Below are 15,730 nucleotides of genomic sequence, written 5' to 3'. Positions count from 1 at the left end.
AGTTCCATAGTTAGAATTCAGATTGCTTTGGGTAATTAAACAGTACTTTCTGGTTAATTCCTTGTGCATCACAGTATTAATAACTTCCAGTAATACCAAAAAATTTTCATTAAAGAAAAGAGAGAAGCAAGACAGTGAAAGCCTGACAGCAGAGCCCCAAGCACATTTCCAGGCTCTTTGAATAAACTGGGAATGTTTAAAGGCCTTGAAAATTATTGTTTAAAAGTCTTTTAATGAAAAACATAGTAGTCGGTCATCACCCTCTTATTTGTAGCTCCCTTTGAAGTCCTCATGCTTATGTGGAGGCAACCTTACATACCACGCTTGCTTCTCAGTTTTAGCAGTTATTTACACTTACAGAGTGGGAGATGTTCTTCCAAACAGGCTCTTCAATAGAAAATCTTAGGAACCTAAAGCTCAAACTGAGTAGGAATTTTTGTTCTTATTTCTGCTATTGTGACTCTTTTAAGGTCCAACAATGAAGTTAAAACGGCTCACTGTGCTTGAGAAATACAGAAATGAAGTAGACTCCTTCTATGAAGAATAAGAAGTCTTTTACCCAAGCATTGAGAAAGATCTGTGAGCTTAAGAAAATATTTCCTAATCAAAAGCATTAATGAAGATTTATGCTTGTTTTGGTTTTGTTGTTTATTGAACTGAACCACTAGAAAACTGCTGTGTTAATTTAGTTGTTCCTGATACTCACCTAATTGTTTGTCCTCTTTTTACAGAAGCATCTACACAGTGTGTCTGCCTTCTAATAGCGTTTTTACTTTATGCCTTAAATGATTAAGACTAAAACTATCCTCGTGTTGTATAAAGCAGGTCTATCTAACTAATTCCTCTAGACTGAAACACAAAATTTTTTTATACAGTGATCTTCTTTTTTTGTTGTTGTGTTTTTTTTTCTACAGGACATTGCCTGTAACTCATGATATAATTTGGTAGGTTAGCAGTTCTGTATAACAGAAACTGTTACAGCACTCCAGTGATAATTATTTGAAAAAAAGAAAATACCAAAAGGGCTGCGGTTTTTTCCCTCCCAGAGAAGAGTTTATTTTTGTTCACTAACGCAACAATTCAGAACCTAAAGACACTCCTTTTCCATTTTTACAATGGCTAGAATTCAGACTCTTGTGAAAACAGCAACTCAAATTTTCTTAAATACATGTTAAAATAAGCATCACTATTTCTCCTAAAAACAAATAACCAAGAAAGTGGAGGGAATAGCTAAGACTGAAAGACATAAAATAGCAAATATAGCTGCTCTCACATGAAAGTACTGTTTAGAAAGAAATGTCTTTAAAATTGTTTACTTTTTTTTTTTTATTTTAAGCAAAAGAGTTTAGAAGAAACGTCAGCATGTATCTGCGTGTTTCAATATCCACATTGTACTAATTCTGACAAATGTGAGCTGCATTTCTTCTTCCCTTTGTAAAAAAAAAAAAATAATCATATTTTGTGAAGGACATACTTGACAGAAAGTTGTCTAAAGGGTAAGTGATCTTTGGCAGCGTTGTAATGGCTAACACAAGCAGGCAGGCTACAGCCACTGTTCTTGATAAAAAAACACATGCAGAATAGGATATTTTTTCCATGAAAGCTCCATTACCAGTTTTATGCATCTTACAGATTTAACATTTGCTGCAAGTACCAATAATCAGCTCAACACGTCAGACAAGACAGCAGCCTGGGATTATAAAAACAAAACAAGCAGTAGGACTTTGAAAAGTTTATTTTTCCCCATTTTGTGCGTAACGGTAATTCCGAAGTTCTTTGACAATATTAAGATCAAGGAAACAAGGAAGCAGCAGCTTGTAAAACACTGAAAGAAATGTTTCTCTATTTACTGAAAGCAGAGTCCATGAGGCATAAAGCTCATTGTCCCTCCTCCAACATGATGTTAGACTGTATAAAACAAGCTGGGATGCTTACTTTGTAGACTGACACTAGATGTTGTTACTTCAAGTTGATTTTACTTCTGACACAACCAGCCTCAACAGTCTTAATAGAAAGTAACGCTGTGGAGTAGTATCTATTAATAGAATTAAGCTTTAAGAAGCCTGGTTCTGGCAGTAGGGGTAATCCTGTGCTGTCACGGGTTTTAAAACACACATTTTCTTGTAGGGTGTACTAATGAAAGCATACCTTAAGACATACAGATCAGAATGACTCACATGATGATCTGTATGCAATGAAAAAGGGAGTGAAAAGTTGCTTTTGCACCTATTAAGCTTAGAAAGCAGGGAAAAAATAGGCTCAGATCCCCTTGAATAGGGATGAAATGTATTTCTGGAACATAAGCACCAGAGCCAAACCTTCGATCTGTCTTAATCCATTTAGCACTAGTCCCTTACATTCGGAGTTTCTAGAATAATATTACTAGTCAATACAGTAAGACACACTGAACAGACTATGCATAAGAGTACAACACGAAAAGCATTCTAGCAGAAGTCATGAAATATTTAGTATAAATTTGCCAAGTTGATACTTTCCCCTCAAAATATATGGCAGAAGTAATTTTTATAATTTACTCTCATTAAAATAAAGTGTGTTTCAGAGAGGAAAACTTGTAAGAATTATTTTGGTATATAGATTTGAAAAATAATTTTACTTCACCATTAATTCTCACCCCTTGCTGGTTAATGATTGTGGGCTTTTTTAAAATACACAATAGATAAATCTCTAGACTCCTCTATTTCTTTATTCATGCCCTTGGAGAGCAAAGCTATATTTTATGAATCACCAGAGCATCTAAAGTGGTTTCTGTTCATTGCTTTTAACAGGAAATTGCTATTTTAAGTTATTTTATACCCGTTTCTGTTTACGAAAGTCATCTTGTGCTATTGTTAGGCTGAAAACCTATCTTTTAAACTTCAGCAAGATCAATAAAGTAGGCTTTAACCATTAAGGTGCATTTACATTTCACTAATTCTGGTACTGGTTTATTTGCATAATTTTTCTTTGTGGAAAGTAAAAACCTCCAGTTGAAATGGAAAATGGTATACAGTTACACTGGCAATAAAAGAATTCACTTACATAAAAACATTCACCAGATAAGAAAAAAATAAATAAGACAAAGCACTTGGAAAAGTCCACTGAAAGCAGGCACAAGCATCATTTGTAGCCATTTGGACTAAATTTATTAATTGAGAGGCCCTAACTAAAAAGTTTGCTCTCTTAAGAGACAAACAAACTATATGCATATGAATATCAGGTTACATATAATGTACTTTGTGTGATGTGTCCTTTTGGAGTTATTGTAAGTAGTATGAGAAAAGTTTAGTCTTTGTCCCGTACTCTGCGGCAGATCTCCTCTGTGAATTCCGAACACTTGGCATTACCTCCCAAGTCTTTTGTCAAGACCTGAAAGAAAGAAAAAATAATATTACCAAAATGTTTTATGGGGCTAGTCTTGTCTTTGAGCAGTTCTATGTGTTGTGTACGGATATTAAGTAGGGGTGAGAAGGAATATATCAAGTTTAGGTTTTTCTGCATCCTGTATAGCCTTCATCTGAAGTAGGCAGAGAAAACTTGAGTATGAACATCAGGCATTACGTTATCCGATTTCAACATGATTTGATCTTGACTACAGGAAGAAAGTGTGTTTGGCCAAAGCTCTCCAAAGACCCTTGTCCACATAACAATGTAATTAATTGTTAAGTATTTAAATTTTCAATAAGAAGTTTGTCCTTTGGAAGTAAAATTCATATATGAAGGCTCAGCTGAAAGGCAGCTCATTAAAAGTCATTCTGTAAGGTTTTGGGGTTTGGGTTGGTTTTGGTTTATTTTTTTAAAGGAAACCCACACAGTAAAAAGCACACATAGCTCTTAATGCTGCATGTTAACGGTTCTTTAAGTTTGCTTAGTTTAGTTAAGAGATGGAAAAATGCAGAGTTAAAAGAAATTTTTTCATCAAGTACAAGTCCTGTCTGGCAGCATGAAGATAGTAAAATAAATTTAAAAAATTGGGCAAGATTGCTTGTCCAATCTAGCTAGATTAAAGCAGTCTAGGAGATAATTTAAAATCATTAGTTTTCCCCTTACATGACACACACACAGATCTTAATTAAATGGCTGGGGGGAAGGGAAGAAAGGGAGAAATAGCAAGCATAAGAGGCAATAAAGGTTACTATTTTAGGATCTTGTCATTTTAACTGCATTACGCTTTTTTCAATTGAAAAATATTCTCTCCCGTGTGAGATTATAATCATAACATTGTAAGTAAGGAGTAAACAAGTAGCCATGTCACAAAGCTTGCACTATGTTATCTTCCATAGAATTACTGACCTGCAGATGGAGGATTTCATTTCCAGAGCAGTAAATGGGAACTTTACAGGAGCACCTCTTTATTCACTTGTAAGTTTAGATTTTATTTTTTTTAACTGGCTCCTACACACAGTAAGATAGCTGCAAACAGACCACTTATGAAATGATGACAGCTTTTTGATTAAGCATGCTTGTTACTTTTAATTACAAAGCAGCTTCTTATCCTCCTGCCTAAGATAATTGAACAAGCATGGCTAACTACTAATCCTCTTTGACTGTGATCTTCAGGATATTTCCAGCTAGGTTTTGAAAAGGTGGACATCAAAGTAGATGAGTGAACCAATAGCGTTAAGAGCACAAATTCAAGTCAGGTTTCAGAGCATAAGCCCCCCTATTTGAGTCTTGAATCAGGAGATGCTCATTGGCGAAGAGAAATCACTTACAATCTTAACTGAAAATGTAAATACTGGATAAAAACTGTTCTTTCATAGTCCAAAAAAGGAATGAAAGCAGTTATAAGTAAAAAGAAATAATTGACCTGAAAAAACAGGAGCAGAAGTATTACTGTCAGCACTGAAATGCTTTACACAAAGTAGATAATTAAGCCTGTGAAAGGCAAATGAGTATCCTTCACTTCAGGATCCAGATTTAAATATATATGCTTTGTATGCATTATAAATTTAACAAGTGAAACACAACTAGTTACTTAAGCCTCTAATCCCCTTCATGAAAAACAGACATCCTAGTCTAGCTTTTAGAGTTCACAAAGCTGTGGAAATGTAAAATGAGCACTACTGAGACACAAGGAATGCTACAGCCTGTCCTTATTACTGAGCTGGACAGATTTAATACCACCAAAGATAATATATTTACTATCAGAGAAGGATAGCAGCACTGCTCTTGCGTCAGGCTAGCACAGCAGGTCATCCATTGTTCTGGTGTTAATGTTCTAAGTTAATTTTTGCTGTGATAGAATATGATTTTAATTCACTGCATTTATTTGCACATTCTCATATTACCTTTCCATCTTTAATTGTATCAAAGCAAGCCGTCTCAATTTTTGTGGCATGTTGGTGTAGTCCCATGTGACGCAACATCATTACAGCACTCAGAAGAAGGGCAGTTGGATTTGCCATGTCTTTTCCTGCAATGTCTGGTGCTGTTCCATGAACCTAGAAATAAAAGCAAACCTATCTGTTAGGATATAAATATGCAGATTAAAATGTCCCGGGCCATCCAAGTGTATGCAAGCAACCTCAAACATAGTCCTCGTGCACAAGCATGTTAAAATAGGACTTATTTCACTGTGATACAGTTAGCGGAAAGGAGACAGGAAAGACCAGAACAATTCAGTTCAAAGGCATCAGAAAGGGGGAACTAGGTCACCTATTACTTCCCAATTGTGCCCCTCAATTTCTGTTTCACAGAGTGTATTTATCTCACGAAAAAGAGGGAAAACAAAGCATCAGTAAGAGGACATGCAAAAAACTGCAATAACTACTCTCTCTGGGTAAAGTTTCATCTTCACAGTAAAAAATAGTTTTACGGAGAACTTAGTTAACTGACAGCCACATTGTATGTCATGTTTTAGATTCCAAGTTTTAGATTTTCAAGTTGCAACAAAGCAGTTATTAATACTATACCTTGCATAAGAATACTTACAGATTCAAAAATGGCAACTCCATTAGCACCAATATTTCCACTTGGGGTTACTCCAAGGCCTCCAATCAATCCAGCACACAAGTCACTGAAAAAAAACCCAAACAGAAAAAACCACATTTTTCCATATACAATTACCTCTGCGACATATTAAAATATTTTTGTGTCTCATTTTATTGCAACAGTAACTTCTTTTATATACCCACACAGTCTGAATAATATTGGGTAAAGAATAGATGCCGTTAGTCAGTTGTACTCCATTGGAGCATTTAAAAATTTGTAGAACTATGAGCAGGAGACAATTTAAGAAAGTAAAATTAAAAGGAAATTCCAAATACTAGAATAAAGCTGATTAAGACATAGGCACAACAAAAGGTACTCGAAGCACAGGATACCTGTAGAAGTCTCAAAAATTAGCAGAAATTGTAACATACAGTTCCCTGTAACTATCATGGAATCACAGAATGGTTTGGGTTGGAAGGGGCCTTAAAGATCATCTAGTTCCCCTCCTCTGCCATGGGCAGGGACACCTCCCACTACACCAGGTTGCTCAAAGCCCCTTGAATACCTCCAGGGATGGGGCAACCACAGCTTCTCTGAGCAGCCTGTTCCAGTGTCTCACCACCCTCACAGTAAAGAATTTATTCATAATACCTAATCTAAATCTATCCTCTTTCAGTTTAAAACTTTATCTAGAAGTCAATATCTAACTAAGCGTTCTTCCTTACAATTTAAGCCATTAAATTCTTCACACGTTTGGAGAAGTTTCTCTTCTGCCCCATCTGAACAATATTAATAGCCTCCACAAGCAGAATTTTTTTTTAAATAAGCAGCACATTCTCATCATATAGCCCTTCCTAACAATATATTAATAATTGAAGTGTAATAATAATACGATCCTTTCTTCCCATTTACAGTCCGATTTATAAAGTTTTAAACCCTGGATGCATAAAAATCACCAGCCAGCTGGTTAGCCTGTGACATGCATAAGTGTCTAGAAAGTAGCAGTGCTTTACATGTTGGGTTAGTTTAAATTAAAATCTCCATACCTGAGGATGTCACCGTACAAGTTTGGCATAACGAGCACATCAAATTGTGATGGATCCTGAACCATCTGGAAAGAAGTATATTTTCAGTAAGGTTAAGAATTTAAACTAAAAAATAACCACAATTAAAACACATAAATACTCACATTCAGACACACAGTATCCAAATACATTTCATTAAATTTGATATCTTTACAGTTTTCTGCTGCCTCCCTGCATTTTCTCAAGAAAAGCCCATCGGACATTCTCCTGCAATTAAATAAGTAAGAGAATACTGCAGTTATGTAAGTAAGCAATACTGATGATAAGGAGAACTGCATGCAACAGAGGATTACATAAAAATATTGAGTGTAGAAATGCAGTTTGTGACTATCATGTGAAAGATATTGATGTTAAATATAAATAATATTTAAAATATATTACATTTAAATTTCATCCCAAAATATTTTTGTATCAGTAGCTTAACAGGCATAAATTAATTCTCAGAATGACTTACATTCATTTACTAAATGCTGATTGAGTTTGTAAAGGTGGTGTCAACATAATGTCACATGTTATGACTCAGTTAGTACAAAGTGGCTTGGAAACTGTAGAAGATACTAGCCATTGTCATCCTCAGTTTTTAAATCAATTTTCCTAGTTTAAGACTATTTTTAAAAATAAGAGCTTTGCAAGGAAAGTAACAAGACTACTGCAAACTTACTAATAAAAACATTCATACGTAATTATTACAGCCCTATCAATACTGGGTCAATATTGCCCATTTTACTTAGGAGGCATTTACCTTACTTATTGCCTGTTTTAGTTACTCCCACTAGCATCAACAGGAGTTCTACATTTGAGGAAGATTTTAAAAATTATTTATAATTAAATGCATATTATTATTTGTTGTTCTCAAACAGAACTGTCAACATACATAATGTTTGCCTTGTGCACAGCAGTAACATGGCTTCTCTGATTATTTCTGGCGTACTCAAAAGCAAATTCTGCGATGCGCTTGCTAGCTTCTTCTGTGATCAGCTTGATGCTTTGCACAACACCTTCAACAATCTGAAAGACAGTAGTTGCATTGAGAGTAAAAGTGTAAGCTCACTTTTCAAGTCACTAGTGTGAATGGTTGGAACAAAGTAGTAGAACTGTGAGTGAGGCAGTCTTGACAGTGCATTTCACGATAAAATAACTTTTTTTGGGGTAGCAAACTTAAAAACCACCACCCGATCTCTTAATACAGACCACCAAGATGGGCAAATGTTATCATTCATGAAACACAGAAAACCCATCAGAAACACAGCCCTTCCAGCAACGTACCACATGCTCAATTCCACTGTATTCGCCTTCCGTGTTCTCTCGAATTGTGACGATGTTCACATCTGTGTATGGGGTTTTGTACCCCTCAATTGAGACACAGGGACGTACATTTGCATAAAGGTCAAAGGTTTTACGCAGAAGCAGATTCATTGACGGGTGCCCTGCAGCAATTGGGGTCTTTAAAGGCCCTGAAGAAAAAAAGAAAAAAATACCAGGATGAATGAGAAGATAAACTCCTCCATGGGTTTTAGAGTTGAAACTCTAGGTAAAGCAGTACTCTTACAGAGCATCTCCAAAGTCCTATTTAACCCTTATGCTGAAATGCCACAGGAATTCTCTGTGTACTTAAGAGTACCACACAGTGATATTAATCGGCTGTTTAAAGGCCAAATTGCAACCCTGAAATGGAATAGGAGTTTTTACAAAAGGTTTTCACCAAAAATAACATAAAAACATACTATTCATTAGGAATATAGTTATCACATACTGTTGTGTATCAGCTGCATTAGAACTGCATTCTGCATAGAGTCCAAAGGCTGGTATGTAGAAATACCTGCCTTTAACCTATTTCCTAGAAGACCTATGAAAGTTAAGGCTTTGAAACAAAGGACTGTTTTAAGATAACAGAAGACTACCTGACAGGCTGTCCCCTATAATTAGCCATTTTATTGTGCTGCACATGAAGGACTTTTGCTTCAAATCAGACTCTCAATAAAACCAACAGTATTTAATCTTTGTATTAACCCCTTAAGTACCTTTTAATCCCATTTTGTTTTTATCCATGGATTCTTTGGCATCTGGAGGTATCATCCACTTCCCTCCTGGTCCTTGGATAGCTGTAACATTCCTCTCTTCCCACTGAATAGGAGCCTAAACACATTTACTCTATGTTAACTTAAATATCATGACTTTTGCTTCAAGCTTTAACTTTCCTTTCACAAAAAGGTACATAAGGAATTTCGTTGACGCCTTCCTAAACAATTCTCGGGTGAGCAAGAGTAACCATGAGATGTTTGAACTCAAAAATAAACAATTTGTTAAAAAGTGTAATTATGTAAGTGAAAATGAAGTAGTATGAGCAACGAATCATCATAAACTTGAATACCACAAGATGCCTCCCTAGGCAACATATACACAGAATCATTAGAATTGCAATATCCATGCTCCTTCTTTCAAGCTCTTAGAGCTGTTGAGTTTCTTGTATGCAAGAGACAAGACATTTGAAAACTGAATTCATTTGGGAACTCATCATCCATACTGCCTGGAAGACAGTACGTAACATAGATAGGTATCTGTTATCTAACTGAAAATCTGCAAACGTTCCACAATGCTTTCTGAATTTGCATTCACCACAGGAATCTTCTAAGTGGAAACAGGCTGCCACCCATTCATTTCATCAGGAAGGACCATAAAGGAAAAGATATAACAGCTTTCATAAGCAAACAGAACCAATCTAAGAACAACTTACTGTGCCTTGGTGCTGTTACTAATGTAGAACAATTTAAAAGGCATCTTTCCTGATGAGCTGTATTTCCTTTCAAAGAAGCCAGACAAATTCTGGTGATGTTCCTCAGACAGGGGATAAAACAGTTCTTGGATACTAAGTGATACTTAGTTTTCGTATCGCTTCAGCAAATGTGTTTGGGAGTGCAGCAAAGTAACTGCAATTTGATTTCTAAGAATAAACCAGTCTTTTCACACAAACTTTCATCTGCAGTGGAGGTCACAATGAATGAACATCCTCTTATCAATTGCTCAGGATCGCTATATCAACCGGATGGATTTCTCATGATATACTGAGTTCGTATTTCCAAAAATTAAACACAGCGTTTGCTCTCAACTCTCTCCTCCTCTGCCAGCTAATGGCTTCAAACCCTGCCTTAATATTGCAATCCTGTCTTTTATTAGCTGCAGATTCAGACTCTTTCTGTTGTCAAGAAATTTTAATAGCTTAAACATGAATGAAACTTTTGGAAGTTAAAGAGAAAACATTTTAAATATACGTACACCTAGTTAATACCTGTTGTAGTTAAACTCACAATGCTTACAGCAAGACAAATACAACTTACTTTAGCAGCATCAAAGATCTTCATGACAGCAGCAGAAATCTCAGGTCCGATGCCATCTCCTGGGATTAAAGTTACTGTTTGTACCTAGGTAAAGAAATATCAGTAGTACGACAGATGAATGCTTGTTTTCTATGTAGAAAACATTTTCATGTGGTGTAGGAACAAATAACTACTAGAAAAGAAAATAAAGTTTCAGATAGCAAATACTATGAAGAACAGCAGTACTGGACAGAAGCAAGAATGACTAGCTTGCTTTCAAAGGCAGCGTGCAAACGTTTCGAGAGAATGGTTTAAAGGTCTGCCTACTATCTATTTCTATTTCAAAACACAGAGGTTTAACCTGAAAGGCAAATTCCTGCTCACTCTTTGAAATGAATGATCTCAGCATGCTTTCTTCTTGAAATTTAGAGAGGAGGTAACACTACCTAGTTATGGTTGTGTTATCCATAATAGGTCTCCAATATTATGAACATGCTGCATAATACTGACGCATGCTAGAAAAGATTCAATTTATGAAAAGCTACCTTCACCTTAGGGAAAAAAAAAAAAAGTTCCATGCATATCTAAACTTTTCAAGTGACTTCCTAAAAATCTCAGAGCCATTTTTAACAATACCAAGTTATTCTCCTTCCATAATGCTCTCTGTCTTGTTTCTTATATCATCATCATCAAACAGATGAAATAAATTGCACGGCCCAGGCTCACTGAATAACAGCGGAAGAAAGTACTCTGCTTTGATAAAAAAAGAAAAAAATTATGATCACTATTCTAATCTTGTGTGCCCCAACTCTTTTTGTTTCGTTTAAAGATTTCCAGCAGTTCTGCAAGTGCTCATTATTACCTATCAAAAAAGACAGCTCAGATACAGCATTATTTACAAAACCCCAATTAGATTCAACTCACAAGATACATTTCCATCATTCTCCACACAAAATAGTCAGAATATCAATATATATTGACTGATTTTTTTATCTAATTTGAGCCAAAGAAACTCAGTGTGCACTACAAAAGCAGTAGAGCTTTGGATAAAAGAACGCTGCTGATGAGCAAGCACATAACTGATGGAATGCCTCAAAATGAGTTTTGTGCTGTCTTGCGTTGTTGCTTCCCAGCACAGCAGGGCTCCCCCTCAGCCAGAGAACGTTTTATCTGAAACTGTAACGTGGCATAAACAGAACCGGAGATGCCTCACCTTTTTTTATACTGTATAAGATATGGGTGACCCTTCCCTTTCTTTTCTAGCTGCTCTACAAAACTTGTAATTAAAAGCCACAGTTCCTCTTTAAAATTAAGTCCTGCTTAAGGGTGCATGCAGTGGTGCTGAGCCCTGCTTCTGCCTGAGCAGTTTTCAAGGCTGCCTTCACTGAAAAAGAAAGGCCCGTGGGCACTTCAAACAGATACATATAAAGAAGGTAAAAAGGAAAATAAACTTATTTCCTACAAGGAAATACACAATCAGTGTCTAAAATAAAAAGAGGGCTTTGAAAAGGCAGAACTTTAAATGCAAGGTATTCTAAAAGCAGCAGTAAAGTAAATCTAGTGCTTAGAGGAAAGCCTACAAAATGAAGAAAATGAGAAGCTTCTCAATCTTTCTATTTTGCCCAATATTTGCCCATTTCCAGATGAAAGACTGGCTTTTGTCCATATTTTGTGAAAAGTTTTCATGCCACTTCCATCTTTTCCTAGAGCTTTTTATTTTATCACTTAGGCTTTAATATGCAATTGCCAAAACCAGTAATTAACCAGTATAAATCTAGCATGGCATTAAGGCAATATGTTCACTTATTTAGGCCTTACTTTTTGAGAAAGTAAAAATAACAACAGCAATCTTTTAAAAGTAAATTTCTGAACCCCTTTCTTGAGAAACTTCTTAAAAGAAAATAATGGTACTATTATACTCACAGCACTACTAAAACTTCTGGTCACCTGTTTTTGGTTTTTGAAAGCACCTAGCAATCGAGAAACCTGCAAGAATACAAAACAGAAGGATGCTATTTTACTACAGAAATGGGGTTTGAAAAAGTTAACAGTATTTCAGCAGATCTGCATTTTACAATCGTATCGCTTTAAATTTCCTATCTCGAACTAGGAAAAATACCCAACTGAAACAAGAGCGCCTCACGCTTTGCCAAGTTGCTCTCTAACATTCTGTGCAGCATCGCCTCGTGGGTATTCTTAGCATGAGGTAAAGCCAGGACACCGGGCTTTGCAGTGCGCAGTACTCTCCTGTCTTGCCTTGGGGGCCAGGGGAAGTTACTGAGCAATAAGCCCAGTCCTTACACACTACACATTGGAAATAAGGTTGCAGTAACTCTAAATAAATAGAAGATACGCTAAGGATGAAGATTCGTGGAAAGCAAAGTGAAAAATCAAACACTGCCACTGATGGTTGGGTGGACAGTAGCTTTACATGTTTTAGGTGATGTTTCCAAAACTACTTCGCATTAGTGTCGCTTCTTCCATTCAAACCGTGGTGAATTTTATGCTTCCACCTTTTACCTCCATAGGTTTTTTACTGTTGCCTTCTCCATGCCTGTCAGTTTTTAAAAAGCGTAATTGAAATGCACATTAAAGACAAAATTCACCATAGCGACGAGTCTACACAGCATAGTCAAAGAATTACACTTCCTAACATCTGAATATTCTGCACTGGCATAAAGCTTCAGAACTGGGATGACATCTCGGCTTGAGCTCTTGCCCTAGCTGAGCACCATGAACAAAATCCCCAATTGTATCAGCATCCATAACTTCACCGCAGAAAAAAATCACAGCCTCCTGATCTTACCCTCCTCTCTGGGATTTATCACACCTCTCTGACTTAAGAGTCAGACGACACCTAAGTGTAAATAGACTCGGAGCACTTCAGATCTGCCACACTCCCGTTGGCGGTGCGGCTGCAGCTAGCAGGCCAGGTAGGAACGTATTTGACAACCGCTGTTCCTCTCCTGCCCAACTGCTATTTGTCATCTCCGATCTCTACTGACACCTATGCTTAAATGGAGCTGTACGGCAAAAGGGACAAACTCTGGTGGCACTACAGCTAGAAACAATACAGTTCTCGTGTATATCGTAACGAACGCTGCGAGAGAAACAATTTAAGCTAACTTTATTTTTAGTTGTAAGTCAACATGAGATGTTGAGTCATTGCAACAGGCGAGCAGGGTTTGCTCTAGCCAGCCATATATTTGAGGCAGCAGCAGCTGGAGCAATTAAATGAAAAGGTTAATTCGACTACACAAGTGTTAAGTGCCCTTCTGGTACAGTTCCCGCCCGTAGGGTCAGGATTCACATTCCAGAGTAGCCCTGGAAAGGGAACAGTCTGTCTTGCTAGAAATCGTGGGCCTGGCACGTTATACTTCAGTCCGACGCGGGTAACACCAGCAGGGAATGGGGCTGAGCAAAACCCATCCATTCTGACCTTAAAGCCGTGTCTCACGATTAGCTCTTGACGCTTCTTCCGTATTTTGGCAGATAGGTGAAGTGGGGCTTCCTGGGTGGCTTACCCTCCAGCGGGCTCTGATTTACGGGCGCTACAGGCATTTCATGGACCCCGGGCCGAAGGCACCAGCGTCTCCCTGACGGCCCCGGGAACAACGGCTGCCTTTCAGACCGGTTCAGGGCAACCCCAGAGAGCAGGCAGCGGCCAGAAACCCCCCGGGCAGAACCCGGTAATTCTTATCTTTTCCCCACAAGGCTCCGTCACGACCGGTACCGCAGGCTGCGGTCAGCGGTGCCGTTTTCAGCCGTTACGGTTCGCAAGCAGCTCACGGTGAGCCCCGCATGGGGAAGCGGGGAGGGGGGGGGTGAGGGGGGCAGTAACAGTAGGCGCACCCCGGGGCCGAGCCCCGCCCGCGGACGCGGTGACCTCTACGGCGCGGCCTCCGGGCCGGGCCGCGCCCAGAGGGATGGCATGGGACGGGACGGGATGGCGCGGCGTTCCCCGGCCCTCCCCGCGGGCAGCGGCGGCCGCTGGAGTAACGGCTCCGCCGCGGTACCCTTCCCGGGCACCGGGCCCGGGCAGGGGAGAGAGCCCGCCGCCGCTCACCGCCAGCCCCGCATCCCTCGGCGGTGCTGCCAGGGCCCGGCGGCACCGCGACCTTGAGGGCGGGCGAGGCCGCCTCCGCGGCCAAGGTGAGGGGCGCGCCCCGAGCGGCCGCCAGCCTCCCCGCCCGCCGGAGGCGCGGGGCAGGAGTTTGTCCCCCCTGGCTTACCGTCGGCATCCACGCGGCCGCAGCCATGATGCCGCAGGCACCGCCGCTCGCCCAGGCCTGAGAGCGCCCGCGCCCGCCTCCAGACCGGAACCGGCGCGCGACGAGCAGCGTGTCCCGCCCCCGCAGGCCCCGCCCCCGGGAGCGCCGCTGCGGCAGCGCTGAGGGGACGGAGGTTGTGGCGGCCCCGCCGCCGCCCCCACACCGCCCCGGCACCGGGGGTGCCCCCCTTCTTCCCGCCACCCCGGCTCTGTTTGGCGGCGAGCGTTCTCCTCTTTCTCTTCGCTGCCCCGGCGGAGCCCTCTCTCCCTCCTTCTTTCCCGCGCTGCGCTGAGGTACCGGCCCGCCCGCCCTGGAGGGCCGTCGCCCTTACCGGTGCGTGAGGTGCCGGGGTGGGCCCGGGAGCTACCGGTCGTTGCCACACGAGCTAAATCGGTTTTCCAGGCGGCCTCCGGTTTTGCAGCATTCGGTGCTTTTTTAAAAATCTCAGCTGCTAGACTTGGGTCGTTTGCGGGACAAAACCAGTCGAAGGGTGCCGGGGGGTTGTTGCAGCAGAGGTAAAAACATGCTCTTTCTGCGGTCAAAACCCGAAGTTGAAATAGGGACAATTTAAAATTTGTATTTGCCTTCATTTATATATAATTCAGTAATCATTCAGTACATATAATTCAGTCTATCATTCTGCTCCCTGCCGAAGGGTGTTAAGGTAGATTGGGATGTTCTTGAGGGTAAAGCACCAAGCTAGAGCTAAGGCAGTTGGAGCTCACACGGCTGGGTATAACCGCTTCATCTGATTTTTTAAGAAAGACTTTCTTGCCCGTGAAGTGGGGATGGTTCTTCCACCTTCTGTTCGATCTGCACAGACAAGCAGTGATGCAGACTCTCTTGCAGTGTGGGATGCTCTGCTGTCTAAATAACAGCCGTTGCCTTTGCTTGCAATTCTGTTCAGCCAATTTATGTCAACTCTTTCATAGTCAATCCAAAAAATTAGTTATAGGAGTAAACAGGACTCTCAGCTTTGATTTAAAATCAAGACCGAATTTCTAAACTCAGCAGTTACAAAGAGTGATATAAAATATGAGTCTAATATATGCTGAAAATTTGAACTCCAAAAGACAATTTAAAAAAACAAAACTACCTTCGGTTTCTTAATCCTCTTTGGCAATGTAAA

The 15,730-nt window shown here is 39.7% G+C and overlaps 3 protein-coding genes across 5 annotated transcripts in view; 2 read left to right on the top strand and 1 right to left on the bottom strand.

Annotated features, from left to right (window-relative positions):
- The window catches only part of ACSBG1 (acyl-CoA synthetase bubblegum family member 1), a 35,011-nt gene extending 34,464 nt beyond the window's left edge, over positions 1 to 547 (top strand). Inside the window, exon 14 of the mRNA XM_074155850.1 lies at positions 471 to 547. Coding sequence (XP_074011951.1) covers positions 471 to 547 — 77 coding nt within the window. The remainder of the gene's footprint in view (positions 1 to 470) is intronic.
- Positions 548 to 1,027: 480 nt separating this feature from the next.
- On the bottom strand, positions 1,028 to 14,672 carry IDH3A (isocitrate dehydrogenase (NAD(+)) 3 catalytic subunit alpha). Of its 3 annotated transcripts, none has more exons than XM_074155985.1 (11): positions 14,563 to 14,672; positions 12,254 to 12,316; positions 10,352 to 10,435; positions 9,038 to 9,152; positions 8,283 to 8,470; positions 7,891 to 8,024; positions 7,121 to 7,223; positions 6,978 to 7,042; positions 5,932 to 6,016; positions 5,289 to 5,441; positions 1,028 to 3,366 (listed from the first exon to the last, which is right to left on the bottom strand). In XM_074155985.1, the coding sequence occupies exons 1-11, from the start codon at positions 14,587 to 14,589 to the stop codon at positions 3,283 to 3,285; spliced, it is 1,101 nt and encodes a 366-aa protein (XP_074012086.1). In that variant the 5' UTR covers positions 14,590 to 14,672; the 3' UTR covers positions 1,028 to 3,282. The 3 variants fall into 3 exon arrangements, with proteins under 3 accessions (XP_074012086.1, XP_074012087.1, XP_074012088.1); XM_074155986.1 differs by having other exon boundaries at positions 12,278 to 12,316; positions 14,563 to 14,609; XM_074155987.1 differs by lacking the exon at positions 14,563 to 14,672 and adding an exon at positions 13,770 to 14,122.
- Positions 14,673 to 14,708: 36 nt separating this feature from the next.
- The window catches only part of CIB2 (calcium and integrin binding family member 2), a 50,686-nt gene continuing 49,664 nt past the window's right edge, over positions 14,709 to 15,730 (top strand). The window contains exon 1 of the mRNA XM_074155984.1: positions 14,709 to 14,934. The gene's annotated coding sequence lies outside the window, so the exon portion shown is untranslated. The remainder of the gene's footprint in view (positions 14,935 to 15,730) is intronic.

Source organism: Numenius arquata, chromosome 11, assembly GCF_964106895.1.
Source record: "Numenius arquata chromosome 11, bNumArq3.hap1.1, whole genome shotgun sequence".
Taxonomy (NCBI): domain Eukaryota; kingdom Metazoa; phylum Chordata; class Aves; order Charadriiformes; family Scolopacidae; genus Numenius; species Numenius arquata.
Note: the sequence above shows the minus strand (reverse complement) of the source record. Positions and strands in the feature narration are given on the sequence as shown.

What these genes read in the sequence shown, in the direction of transcription:
- IDH3A (XM_074155985.1), bottom strand. Translation starts at nt 14,589, where the DNA reads ATGGCTGCGGCCGCGTGGATGCCGACG. An exon ending in ACAGTGGAATTGAGCATGTG is followed by an intron (nt 8,025 to 8,282) that starts GTACGTTGCTGG and finishes ACTGTCTTTCAG; the next exon opens with ATTGTTGAAGGTGTTGTGCA. An exon ending in GTGCACAAGGCAAACATTAT is followed by an intron (nt 7,224 to 7,890) that starts GTATGTTGACAG and finishes ATTTAATTGCAG; the next exon opens with GAGAATGTCCGATGGGCTTT.